Below are 14312 nucleotides of genomic sequence, written 5' to 3'. Positions count from 1 at the left end.
TCACTTGGACTAGTGAGATGGCATTGGTACATGCCACCTTGATGGGATTGAATTGGAATCCCCTGGTATGTTTCTAACTCTACCATTTGGGGCAAGTCAGCTTGAGCATGTCCCAAATTGTACATCTCTTCCCTCTCTTATTCCCACTCTTATATTTAACAGGGATCACTTTTCAGTTAAAATTTAAACACCTAAGAATAATTGTGTGTTAATTACAGAGTTCAACCAATAGTACTAGAACAAAAAAATACTAAAATAGATAAAGTATTACATTGTACATCAACAGTCAGGACAAGAGCTGATCAAGTCATTGTTTCTCATAGTGTCTATTTCACTTCAACAGGTTTCCCCTCGGTGCTCAGTTAGTTGTCGCTGATCAGGGAGAACATATGATATTTGTCCCTTTGGGACTGGCTTAATTCACTCAGCATAATGTTTTCCAGATTCCTCCATCTTGTTGCAAATGACCGGGTTTCATTGTTTTTGACTGCTGTATAGTATTCTATAGAGTACATGTCCCATAATTTCTTTATCCAGTCTACTGTTGATGGGCATTTGGGTTGGTTCCAGGTCTTAGTTATTGTGAATTGAGCTGCCATAAACATTAATGTACAGACAGCTTTTTTGTTTGCCAATTTAATTTCCTTTGGATAAATTCCAAGGAGTGGGATGGCTGGGTTGTATGGTAGGGTTATATTCAGGTTTCTGAGGAATCTCCAGACTGACTTCCATAGTGGCTTAACCAGTTTGCATTCCCACCAACAGTGGGTTAGTGTCCCTTTTTCCCCACATCCTCTCCAGCATCTATTGTTGGTGGATTTCTGAATGTGAGCCATTCTCACTGGGATGAGGTGAAACCTCATTGTGGTTTTGATTTGCATTTCCCTGATTGCTAGTGATCTTGAACATTTTTTCATGTGTCTGTTGGCCATTTGGATTTCCTCTTTTGAAAAATATCTATTCAGGTCCTTGGCCCATCTCTCTCTCTTTTTTTTTTTTACAGGCAGAGTTGATAGTGAGAGAGAGAGAGACAGAGAGAAAGGTTTTCCTTTTTACCATTGGTTCACCCTCCAATGGCCACCGTGGCCAGTGCATCGCGAGATCCGAAGCCGGGAGCCAGGTGCTTCTCCTGGTTACCCATGCGGGTGCAGGGCCCAAGGACCTGGGCCATCATCTACTGCACTCCCGGGCCATAGCAGAGAGCTGGCTGGAAGAGGGGCAACCGGGACAGAATTCGGCGCCCCGACCAGGACTAGAACCCGGTGTGCCGGTGCCGCAAGGTGGAGGATTTGCCTATTGAGCCGCGGTGCTGGCCTGGCCCATCTTTTAAGTGGGTTGTTTGTTTTGATGTTGTGGAGTTTCTTGATTTCTTTGTAGATTCTGGTTATCAATCCTTTATCTGTTGCACAGTTTGCAAATATTTTTTCCTATTCTGTCGGTTGCCTCTTCACTCTCCTGACTGTTTCTTTTGAAGTACAGAAACTTCTCAATCTGATGCAATCCTAAATGTTAATTTTTGCTTTGACTGCCTGTGCTTCTGGGGTCTTTTCCAAGAAGTCTTTGCCGGTACGTATATCTTGCAGGGTTTCGCCAATGCTCTCTAATAATTTGATGGTGTTGGGTCGTAGATTTAAATCTTTAATCCATGTTGAGTGAATTTTTGTGTAAGGTGAAAGGTAGGGGTCTTACTTCATGATTCTGCACGTGGAAATCCAATTTTCCCAGCACCATTTATTGAATAGACTGTCCTTACTCCAGGGATTGGTTTTGGATCCTTGATCAAATATAAGTTGGCTGTAAATGTTTGGATTGATTTCAGAACAGAAAGATTTCTATTCTACAAAAGAAACAATTAGTAGGATTCAGGGAAAGATAGCTATGTAGACAAATATGTAGCTGGTAAGATAGAAATGTCTGCCTGAGACACAAATAAACACACTGAGGAAAGAATACATTGTAACACAAGGAAGTAAAAAACATACATAGAACAACTGAAACCAAAATAAACACACAATTACTCCGTAGAATAAACTGATCAGTATGCTAACCTACATGTACAGGTATATTTATTATATATAATATTGTTTGTACAGAGGGGAAATTGAAAACAATTGGGAAATAGGAAAATGTTCATATAAATTGTAGTACTAATTTCTTATGAATGGATTGTTTTGTAATTGTTTCAAAAATGACTTAGACTTATTTACAGGAATACCAATGTTATATTGTTAAGTGAGAAAAGCCAATTTATTAATGATGTGTATGATACAATCCCAATGTTATCAAAACAAATGAAAAGACAACATCAAGATAAAATTTTTTATGGGTATATGAGCTTGGACATGTTTCTGCGAAAATGGAGGTCTGGAGACAGTACCTGTGCTTGCTTCTGCAGCGCATACACTAAAATTGGAAATGATTCCTGCTAGACCATTAATTTTATTTATAGCAGGGGAAAATGAATGGACAAGGGGTTGTGTGAAGTGATTAATTTCTTATGTTATATTTATATATATCATACTTACTTACAATGGGTAAATCATTTTTTAATAATGTAAGTGAAATGGTAAGGAAATGTTTTCTTTCTAAGCCTAAAACAGCTAGTGGAGGGACACAAATCCCTTATTGCTAACTATGCTACAGCTCCAGTAACAGCAAGTGTGGCCAATTCAGGAAGGGACACAGAAAGGCAGGGGTGTCAGCAGAGGTGGGCTGGCCAGCCCTTTGTGCCTCCAGTGTTCCGACTAGACAGGTAGCACTGTTCACTCCCTGGGGAACCACAGAAGAGATAACTTCTTTACATTACTTACACATGACTGAGTCCAAACCTACCTCAACATAATCACCATCATCAGTCAGAAACCTGCTCTGTGGGACAGCTCACGGAGTTCCCTCCCTCTTAAACAATAAAGTCCTTTGGTCTCTGAGGCCAACAAACAAGCTATAACTTCACTGGCACTTTTGCCAATTAGATTAATTATGGACTCCCTTCGACATGGTTTCCAACTGTTTTTGCACTTAGACACAAGCCCCTAGACCATAAAGTATGCCTGTCATTTTACATATCAGCACATTCAGTAATAAGCTTGATAATTAAAATAAATATATTTCTGGTATTGAATATAATACTCCAGTACCTACTTTTCACTCTTGGACTTTCTCAATTTCTCAGCAGTATTGTGTACATTTTTTAAACCAATTCCTTATTCTTTGAAACTTTTATTTCTAGAATCCCCCCACCCCATACTCCACCCTCAAAAATGTGCTTATAAACACATTTAATGACTTAAATTTAACAGGTACTTTTCAATTCTTATTTAATTGATGGCCTTGAGAGATTTCAGTACATACAACCATCCCATTTTCCTTTAATATCCAGCAGAAAGTGTGGGGAGCAACTGGGAACAACTCGGACTAGACTAAGTTACTGGAATTGGGACTTATTCTATGCATCTGCTCTCCCACAATATGGCGCTGGGAGAGAAGAAAACAGCTTCTACACAGCTGCCTCCAGTTCAGCCAATAAACTGTAGGACTTGCTCCTGATTGGAGGAGAGCAGCGTGCTCGGCGTGTGGGCAGCCAGTTGGGATTGGCGGAGGAGGACTATAAAGGAGGAGAGAGACGGCATGCACCAGGAACATCTAAGGGGAACATCTAAGGGGAACATCTAAGGGGAACACCTGTGCAGCCCCCGAGAGAGCCGGCCGGCGGTGTGCCGCTCCCCTGCGGAAGTGGGGAATGTGGCAGGGGGAACCGCCCTTCCACGGAGGTGGAAGGGACGGTAGCCAACCCGGGAAGAACCAGCAGCAAACCCGGGGAGGGCCGAGCAGACGAAAGAACAGCGCAGGGTCCTGTGTCGTTCCTCCACGAAGAGGGGGAGCGACAGAAAGCAGAGCTAGTACAAAGACCCCAAGGAGAGAACACCCTTAGACGGACCCCTGGAGAACAGACAATTCTGTAAAGAAGACTGTCCTTCTTCTTGAATGCACACCAAGAGAGGCAGTGTGCACAGAGAACGAGCAGAAGAGTAACATGAGAGAACTGAGAGATGGGAAGGGGACGGCTCCTGCAGGGCCTGGTCAACAGGGTAAGACTTCCCAGTTTTATATTAAATTCAATAAGAATACATTAAGGTTTTATAACCTTCTCTATGGTTGACAGAGAAAGAATATATTATATAAGAGAAAGAGTGGAACTACGTTACCACTAGGGATGGTTGGAGTAACCCAGTTCACAAGTGATCATTCCTGGACTAAGATGATAGGGACGTGGGAGCAGTAGTGGGACTAGGGTATATTTGATGAAAAAGGAATTATATTGGAAGTGGAGAGACAGGAAAGTGGAGAAACAAGATAAATATCTACATAATGATCTTAAGCAACTAGGTCATGCTAATGACATTGGCTGAAATAGGGAATATAGCAGTGGGGAAAAGTTAGGACCAAGAGAAAGAAGAAATTACACATTCTGCTTTGGAAAGCTGAAATTGAGTGAGTGGAGAGACCAAGTAGCAACTGAATAAGAGTTTGAGGTTAGGAGCAGAGATAAGCTGTGGCAGTGCATTTTTGGGAGTTGCTGGTGCATAGATCTCACTTTAAGCCATGAGCTGTAGTTCTAAGAAACAGTAATGAGTTTGATTTGAGACCTTAGAAGATCTAAAATCTAGACACTCAGCTGAAGAGTTGCAACCTCATTAGAAATAATAAGAATTAAATCAATGAGGTAAAGTGACCATCAGGAGGCAAAAATCCTATGATTCTGAGAAGGAAAGAGAAATCATCTACACTGAATGCTACTGAGACATCAAAAATAGTAAAATGAAGACAGAAAAGTTTCTTATTTTCTTACCACTTCTGAGAAGTGATGGGATTTAAAATCTAATTGAAATGAGTTCAGGTAAGTAGGAGATGTAAAACATACAAATGTGACAATTGACAATACTTTTGAAGATTCTGGATTTGGAGGGGAAGCAGCAGTAGTTACAGATAGAATTTAGGTTGAGGAAGATTTGTTCATGTGTTTTTGAAGGCATCAGACACTCAATCTCATAGGTGTATTGATGGGAATGGATCAAGAGATGGGGAGAAGTTGATAGTGAAGAGGAAGAGGCCATTACTGAACTGGTGAAGTCTTTGCCACAGTGAATGGGATTAGGACCTGAAGCTTTAGAAGAACTGAGCCAAAGATAAGGCCTAAGTCATTGATCCTGGGGCCCAAGTGGAGAGCATGTCCATGGATGAAAGTTGATACATTTGAACAAAGGATGATGAGGAGTGCCCTGGATGACTGTTTCAACTTTCCACTGAAATTGGAGGCAAATGTTGAGAGGCTAGTGGGATACTATCAGTGTGGGTAGAACAGAGAATGTTAAGTATCATCTTTGAAGTAGGGAAAGTGCAGATGGTGGAAAGGCACAATTGAATTTGGGGACAGCGTGGGTTGGCCTTTAGGAATTTTTGGCAATAAATTCAAGACAGCAGCAAAATAACCGCATGTTGTTTTCCAGGCCTTTTCACTAGATCATTTCGGGCAAGGGTAGTGAGGTAGTTGACTTTAACCATCCTTTTGTTTGCATGTGAGACTAACAAAGAAGTGTCAAGGGAGTTGAGTTTATTGAAAGCGGAATTATTATAATGTTCAATCATTTTAATCTGGTTAAAAGATGTGTGATCATGAAGAGAGTGGAGAGCTATGAAAAACTGATAGAGAAAAAGATTGGACTTCCCTAGGAGGATGAGACATTATTGGAAAAGGAGCACTAAAGGTTAAGAGCCATAGGATAAGAGACAATGGCCAGAGAATGTAATAATAAAATCTAAATCTCAATGTGGATAGCCATTGATGGTCAGTAGTATATGCATAAGCAGAGATGCGATGATGCTTAGTAAGGTGTTTAGAAATGAGGAAGTTGGGGCCGGCATTCCTATATGGACGCTGGTTAGAATCCCTGCTGTTCCACTTTTGATTCAGCTCTCTGCTAATGGCCTCAGAAAACAGTGGAGATGGCCCAAGTGCCCTGCCCCCTTGTGGGAGACCTGGAAGAAGCTCCTGACTCCTGGCTTTGGATTGGCCCATCTCCGGCTATTGCGGCTATCTGGGGAGTGAATCATCGGATGGAAGAACTCTCTGTCTCTCCCTCTCTCTGTAACTCTGCTTCTGAAATACATAAACGAATATTAAAAAAAAAGAGAGAAATGAGGAACTCAATGAACTGGGAAGCCAAGGCTGCTGATGTAACTACTAATGGTTTGAAGAGCAAGTCAAAGTCCTGCTGATGTTGATGCTGCAGTCTTTAGCAGCTGAGAGGCACTGACCAGAAGAACTGATAATAGAGGGTGTAATCACCTCATGGGACGAGTTTCAGAGTAGGAGAATGTTGAGAAGAAAGGCAATGGAGGACTGTTGACAATGAGAACCGACAGCAAAGGGGTACAACCATTCCAAGAGAAAAAGATGCTGAAAGAGAAACACATGGTCGCAAATTGATAAGTAAACTGGTGGTTTTGATTACACTGTGGGTACAAGCAAATTTGTTGATGATGGGCTCCAAATTCTAACAGGTACTAGGGAAGCATTTTGCAGCAGAGGGTTGAAGGGGCCATGTTGGTACAGAGTAGTAACAGGATAAAGGCTCAGAAGACTGGGATTCTGAGAAGAGAAAAATCCAATCGGAATCCTATGGGGACACCAGGACACAAATCTCACAGTGGTGCCCCATGATGTGGCAGAAAAGAGGAGTCAGTGTCTTTTCCAGGATTTTTTTCTTGGTGGAGGTGGTGCTCTGAGCATGCATTGCTCACCCACACCCTCTTTCTTCCCTGGCTCCGATATTTACACTGACAGAAGCCACTCTTCCTTTAATGAATGCCCACTCTTTTCTTTTGCCTGAGTACACACTTTCACAGCACCTTCTCCAGGACGCTGAAATTTCTTCCTAATGAGAGTTTTTGCCCTGGAGTATAAGCTGCAGGAAGGCAGTGACCTTGAACTCTTCTCTTCACTCTCCTCTGTCAGGAACATAAAGTGATACCTGCAAGGCACTCAATTACTTTGTGCCAACAGACTGACTTCACAAGTAGTCTGCCTGGTGTTGACGAATTTTGGAAAAGACTATGACCCTAAACCACAGAGAAATCCATACTGGACCCCTCAAGTGGCACCTTACTCACATGTAGGCACTGAGCACATGACACGATAAGTCTAACTGCATTTCTTCATCTGAATAAAGGATCATTATAGCATCCATTAATAGCTTGTTGGAGGATTAAACATCAGTATATGTGAATTATAACCGACAAAATGACAGCAGAAGAAATGACTCATATGACTGAAGCCTGACCTCTCTCCTTCCCGACTAAGGAAATGCAGATTAATACAACGTAACCAGGACTGCATTAGCAATTCATTGGAATGCCTGAGTATCAGTTTGTGCTTCTATATGATTAATTCAATCTCCCTGGTATTTTTTTTCCATATAAATTGCTGGCAGTACTGGTTTAAAAAATGTGTTTTTTAAAAATTTGCCTTTGAAACACAATTGGAACACACATATTAAATAATCATTCAACATTCATTTTGTAGATTTATCACTGCTCATCTCCTGATATGAAAATATAAAATTTCCCTGACAGCAGCGTGCAGGGGTGGGACAGACACAGAGAATTAGCGAGTCACCTGCACATGTGATGTAAGCTTCCTCCTTCGGTGAGCATGACCTCTGTTTCCAAGGGTCGGAAGGACACTGCCAGAGAGAGGTGTCAGTTCTCCGACACTGGATTCCATCCACCCATTGGGGTCTAGACCCTTCCCGGGCAGCAACCGAGTAGTCCAGAGTGCCGCTGTCCCCGCAACCCAGCTGTCTGCAGATCACAGACAAGGTCACGGCTTCCATGGGGCTGCGGCAGACACTGCCCCAGGTGTGGTTGTAGAGAACCTCCAGCCACCCAGCACACTCCTGTTCCTCGCTCACCAGCCTGAGGGCCAGGAACTCTGAAATTGAAAGGAGAGAAACAGGGCCCAGTGAGCACCCACTCTCAACACATCGGGGGTGTGCCTTTGTTCCGTGCTATGTCAAAGCTTGTCAACACTCATGGCCGACTCCTCTGTATGTCAATGATGAAGTTTTTCTCCTTTTATCAGATTTTGCCAAATTTTGCCTGTCTTTCTATTTCCAGCACAGCAACACAGTGGGATATAAACAGACTTGAGTACTCTGTGGGTTGGAAAATCTGAATCCTTTCTCCTCCTGACTAAACTTTGGAAAGTCTACATGAAACAGAGTGTGGAGAGAAATGTGGACACAATCCTGGGGCCAGGTATCCAGCTGCATCCTAATCCTATGAACCTGTAACTTTGCAACTTCTAACTTCGCAACTTATATTGCAAAGGAATTTTTCAGGCATAACTAAGGATTCCAGGATGATGCGATTATCTTGGTCCAACCAACTCGATTTAACATGAATCTAACATACAGGGTCTCAAGATTTGGCTACCCCAGGTAACTGAGGCACCTGCTTCCAAATGGTAAAGTCTAGACAATGGCTGTCAGGAGACATCGCTGGGCAGGAAGGGCCAGACAGCTCCTGATGCCCGCCCCTGACGATGGCCGCAGCTCTTTCGCTCTGCGTCTTTCCACGACTCCCCCTCCCACACCCCTCCCGCCTCCGCGCCAGACCTGAGCAGACGACCCCCGCGTCCTCCTTGTGCCTGCAGTTGTGCCGCCCCCAGCCCCCGGAAGGGCACTTCCACACGTGGGACTCATTTCCGGTGCAGTTGACGTTGTCCAGCCAGATGAGCCCTGATCCCTCCCCGAAGTGAGCAGAGGCGGTGACTTGGACCGCCACTCCGCAGCCCAGCTGCCTGCACACCACGTGGGCATCGCTCAGGTCCCAGTCGTCGTCGCAGACGGTGCCCCAGGCGCCCTGGTGGAGGATCTCCACCCTGCCGGCACAGCGACTGCCGCCGCCCACCAGGCGGAGCTGTGGGCTCTCTGCAGAGAGAGTGATGTCAGTGGGGTCTTTATTCGGGGGAGGGGGAGGGTTTTCCTGTCCTGTGGACTGCCTCACCTGAGTGGTTGGCGGCCTTAGAGCCCACTGGATCAGACAAGGCGTCCGGGCGACGGGACAGCTGGGTCTGGTTTCCTGCAGAATGGGTTACAGAACAGGAAGTTGAATTACACCAAGCAGTAAGCTAGCAGTGGGATCTATGATGCAGGCTGTATCGTGGACGCAATGATTTCTCATCTTCAAAGCTAATTTTCTGCATGGAGATTTCTGCTTCTGACAATGTGAGACTTCTCTGTTTGAAGCAAAGCCAATCACCAAGAACAACTTTAAAGAAGTGAGGATTTATCAATCTTGTTCGAGAGCTTTGTACAGCTTCCAAGGCTGTGAGACTTTTTGTAGCTGAGCTCTTGGAAGTTAAGGACTGAGGTGAATCACCTTCGTCCCCTGGAGGGACTTGCCCGCGAAGGTAACAGCCCAGACTCTGAGATGGTCAGCGGAAGTTCTGTGAGACTGGGGCTGGGGCTGTTATTTTGAAGACAAGATGATGTCAGGATAGCTGCCCTGGATCTTCTTGCCCAACCACTATGAATGATGAGAAAATGACTAGAAGTTTTCAGAATAAAGAAAACCCGAAGAAAAATAGATTATCAAAACTCCATGGGTAAAAGTGCCCAAATGATTATAAAAATGACATGAAATAGGATTTGACAGAATGAGTAGCTACTAAATTTTAATGAGTTACTGTGGCAGAAAAGGTGTTCAGGCTGTCCCAGTAATTATTTGGACTATAAATTCATTCCATATATTCTAGCCTTAATTAATTTAAAATATTCACATAGTACTCAAATCCTTGGGAAAAATGTGAGGAGGATATAGCAAAATACTAACAATAAGGAATTTGAATAAAGGTTATTTAGGAATTCCTGTTGTTTAAAATTTTGGGGCCAGTGCTTTGGCGTAGTAGGCTAAACTTCCACCTGCAGCATCAGCATCCTATAAGTGTCTCAGCTGCTCCTCTTCCAATCCACCTTTAGCTATGGCCTAGGAAGGCAGTAGGAAGAAGTAGCTCAAGTGCGTGAGCCACTGCATCTGAGTGGGAGATCTGCAAGAAGCTCCAGGATCCTGGCTTCAGATTGGCCCAACTCTGGTAATTGAGGCCATTTGGGGAGTGAACCAGAGGATGGAAGACCTTTCTCTCTCTCTCTGCCTCTGTCTCTCTCTCTCTGTAATACTACCTCTCAAATAAATAAATGGAATCTTTAAAAAGAAAAAGAACATTTTCTGTAATTCTCAAATTATGAAAATACCTACCTCCAAAAAAGATGAAAGGAAATTAGAGAAAATTCACTCTCAGGACAGTTTCACTGAAAGAAATACTAATTACATCAAAACCACAAAATACATAGGAGAAAACCTAGTCAAAGATGTGTAAAACTTCTCAGATACACTAAAGATCTAAATTCATAGATAGATCAATTAAATGAATTGTATTGTCAGTCAATTACCTCCAAATTAGTATATGGATTAAATCTCATCTCAATCAAGATTTGATACCATTATGTAATTTTTGGTTAAAAAATAGAAAACTTGTTCTAAAGTTTATATGGAAATACCAAGAATGACCAACACACTTGGTAAGAAAAGCAACAAAGTAGAGCAGGTCCTTTACAGTAACTCCTTTAAGGAAAATTACCATAGTCTCAGGCACCCATGGAGTCTCTTTATGACAAAGGTAGCACTCCTCTGGGGAAGAGACTTTTCAGAAAGGATTCTGAATCAATTGAATATCTATATCATAATAGGAAACTATGCCCCATCTCACATCTTACACTCCCAGAGGGTTATATAATCATATGCAAAAGAATAGCAATTAAAATTGCTTAAGAGATTTTGGAGAATATTTTTATGAGCTTGAAGAAGGCAAACTCCTTTTTTTTATTTGACAGGTAGAGTTGTAGACAGTGAAAGAGAGAGACAGGGTCTTCCCTCTGTTGGTTCACTCCCCAAAATGGCCGCTATGGCTGGTGCACTGCGCCGATCTGAAGCCAGGAGCCAGGTGCTTCTTCCTGGTCTCCCATGCGGGTGCAGGGACCCAAGCACTTGGGCCATCCTCCACTGCCTTCCTGGGCCACAGCAGAGAGCTCGACTGGAAGAGGAGCAACCGGGACTAGAACCTGGTGCCCATATGGGATACTGGCGCCTCAGGCAGAGGATTAACCAAGTGAACCACAGCGCCGGCCCAGCAAAGTTCTTTTAAAAAGGATATAAGAACACTACCTATATAGGATAAAGTTGGTGAGTTGTGGTTGATTAAAATTCCATTTTATTGAAACTCATTCCATAAATCATACAATTGTATGTCTGCTGAACTTTTAAAATAAAAGATTAAGAGCTCAACTCATCAAGGAACACCATTCCATTAATGGAGTGAAAAGAGGGTTAAAGGTTAAAGACACAAGACAAATTCATACTTATTGGACAGAAATCATTGCCATGGTAATTTGTAGTATCATTATTAGTTTTAGTGTCATTATCTGTCAAGAACTGGAAACAGCTCAAATCTGCACCATCTGTTGAGTGGAGCAACACATGTCGTGTGATCATTCAATGGAATATTCTACAAGAATAAAGAAAGAATGAGGTCTTGCTATAAATAAAACATGAATGAATCCCAACATTAATGTTTAATCAAAGACAAAAAAGAGAACATACTATGTGATTTTTATATAAAGGTCAATATTTGACAAGATTTTGGGCATAGTGATTGGCGGGAGGAGTAGGTGACTTTTGGGTCCTGCTCATGACCACTTTGTTGATCTGAACTGGGGTACTTGACAGAGCTGTACACTCATGGCTTAGACATTACTCTCTATGGATAGCAATTAAATAATGACATTTATTAAAAACTATTCACCTTAACACTTGTTGACCTGACTGGAAAGATGAATGAATAATTCACTGTAGAATGTCTCCTTTTTGAATTCAGTTTTCCACACTCTGCCCTTGGAAACATCTCACTCAAGGTGTGTCCTGAGTGACACTAGCCCTCACCTCTCTCTCTTACCTGAGCAGATCACAGAGGCTGTGTTTCCGTGGGCGCAGTCAGGATTGCCCAGGGCCGTCACAGGGCAATTCCACAAGAAGGACTCAGCCCCTGAGCAATGGAATTGGTCTTTCAAGATTTGATCACCTCTTTCCACAAAGTACGCTCCTTTTGGTGTTGAAATGGCGACTCCACAGCCAAGCTGATGACAAACAACATTGGCATTGGCCATACTCCAGTGGGAGGCACATAGCGCTGTCCAGTCTCCAGAGATATTCACCTCCACTTGTCCCTCACAGTGAGAGGTACCATTTTTCAGGAGCCGGACATCAGTGTAACCTGGTAGGAGAAGAAAAGAGTTCAGCAACATCTTGTTGTTTTTCTTCTCCCAACAGAGTGTGCAGGGAGGTGAAAGTCCTTCCACGAGTCTCACCTGAACAGACAACTTGCACAGCTCTGTTACGACAATGGCCTCCAGGACAGGATACTCTGGGACAGAACCAGAGTCCAGGCTCATCCCCCTCACATTGGAACTCTTCAGCCCAGACCCGACTTTCAGCGTCTCTGAAGGCCATGTCCCCCAGGACAGATACAGCCTTGCCACACCCCAGCTCCACACAGATGACCTGGGCAGTGGGGAGCGTTATGTTTCCACTAGAAACTGGAGTCCAGTGTCCTTCAGAATTCACTTCCACTTGCCCAGAGCAAGGTCCACCTCCTCCAATCAGATGCACAAATCCTAAGGAGGAAAAAAATAAATTCAGTGAGTGTTCATGGTCCTGGCTGGCAATTTGGAAACAGCATGTCACAGACAACGGTGTGAAAGCTTTGCTTTTCCAAGGGATGGAGTATGGGGAAATGATTCAATAGCTGGTGTCAAAATCAAACTTGAATAACCAAGTTTCTGAAGACAAATTCAGAAAGAATTTACAGAGTTAGAATAGCTAGATCCAAGAAAACTATATATACATTCTTTTTTAAAAATTAACTTACATATGCAATGCTTTCATAAGTATATATTCTCTTATGTATTAAAAGAACATCAGGGCTGGTGCTATGGCTCAGCGAGTTAAAGCCCTGGCCTAAAGTGCCAGCATCCCATATGGGTGCCAGTTCTAGTCCCAGCTGCTCCTCTTCCAATCCAGCTCTCTGCTATGGCCTGGGAAAGCAGTAGAAGATGGCCCAAGTCCTTGGGTCTCTGCACCAATGTGGGAAACCTGGAAGAAGCTCCTGGCTTCGGATCGGCACAGTTCCAGCTGTTGCGGCCGTCTGGTGAGTGAACCAGAGAATGTAAGACTTCTCTCTCTGTCTCTACCTCTCTCTATAATTCTGTCTTTCAAATAAATAAAATAAATATTTAAAAAAGGATGTTAATTATCTATGTCCATTTATAAGCTCTATACCTATCCACTGAATGTGAACTCAATGAAGGCAAATTTATACTTATCTTATTTTTGCTATTTTATACCCAGATGCCATGTAAGTTAACACTTGTTAATGAATGGAAAAAATGAATGTAAAAATCTCACAATTTATATTTACTTCCTATTTAGCTATAGGAAAAAAAAATGGGGGTAGAAACCAAGTTATAATGATCAAAGTAATCAAGGTTCTTTACATCATACTTCCCATTACAGAATACAGAATAAATATTTAGAAGCTGAATCAGATGTAATTGAGGTTTAAGCATGTTGATCAACTTTTTTTTGAAGCCTTATGTTATCATTAAATAGAACTTGAAGACACTATGAGAAAATAAGTGAAAAAGATGAAGTTATTTTAAATGTAGGTTCAGAGATTTGGAGATGCATCTGAAAAATAGATATGGATTTGTCTTTCTCCAATAAATAGGGATTGCCTTTCTCAAAAGGAAAGCACATTCCGTAAATTTTTGTTTTCAAAGTAAACCTTCAAGATGTGGAAGAACAGCAAGAACCTTAATCTATTATATTAAAACAGTTACTTCAGACATTTTAATTAGACACTCCTATTTCTCTCATTCCCTGATGCATCAACATGTAGTCTGTATTCTTAAAGTGTTTCTACAAGGTCATGTGGATTTATATTATAATTAGATTGGAATGATGATAATGCCCCTTACCTGGGAAGCTAGAACGCATAGTTCTTTGATACAAAAATTCCAAACTGAAAAAGCTGATCTTTCAAGGCTTTAAGAATATGAGATCTGTATTGATATAAGAATCAGCCACTGAATCATTGGCCAGGATTCTATATAATAATGATCATCCTCCCCACCCCCAGC

At 42.4% G+C, this 14312-nt stretch overlaps 1 protein-coding gene across 1 annotated transcript in view; it reads right to left on the bottom strand.

The window, feature by feature from the left end:
- Positions 1–14312, bottom strand: part of LOC103349044 (antigen WC1.1) — a 43728-nt gene that overhangs the window by 8010 nt on the left and 21406 nt on the right. The window contains exons 3-7 of the mRNA XM_070048341.1: positions 12483–12788; positions 12071–12388; positions 9067–9141; positions 8676–9017; positions 7676–7990 (exon numbers count right to left, since the gene is read on the bottom strand). Coding sequence (XP_069904442.1) covers positions 7676–7990; positions 8676–9017; positions 9067–9141; positions 12071–12388; positions 12483–12788 — 1356 coding nt within the window. The remainder of the gene's footprint in view (positions 1–7675; positions 7991–8675; positions 9018–9066; positions 9142–12070; positions 12389–12482; positions 12789–14312) is intronic.

This window comes from Oryctolagus cuniculus, chromosome 9, assembly GCF_964237555.1.
Source record: "Oryctolagus cuniculus chromosome 9, mOryCun1.1, whole genome shotgun sequence".
NCBI classification, from domain to species: domain Eukaryota; kingdom Metazoa; phylum Chordata; class Mammalia; order Lagomorpha; family Leporidae; genus Oryctolagus; species Oryctolagus cuniculus.
The sequence above is the reverse complement of the archived record's forward strand: the minus strand, read 5'-3'. Positions and strand labels throughout refer to the sequence as shown.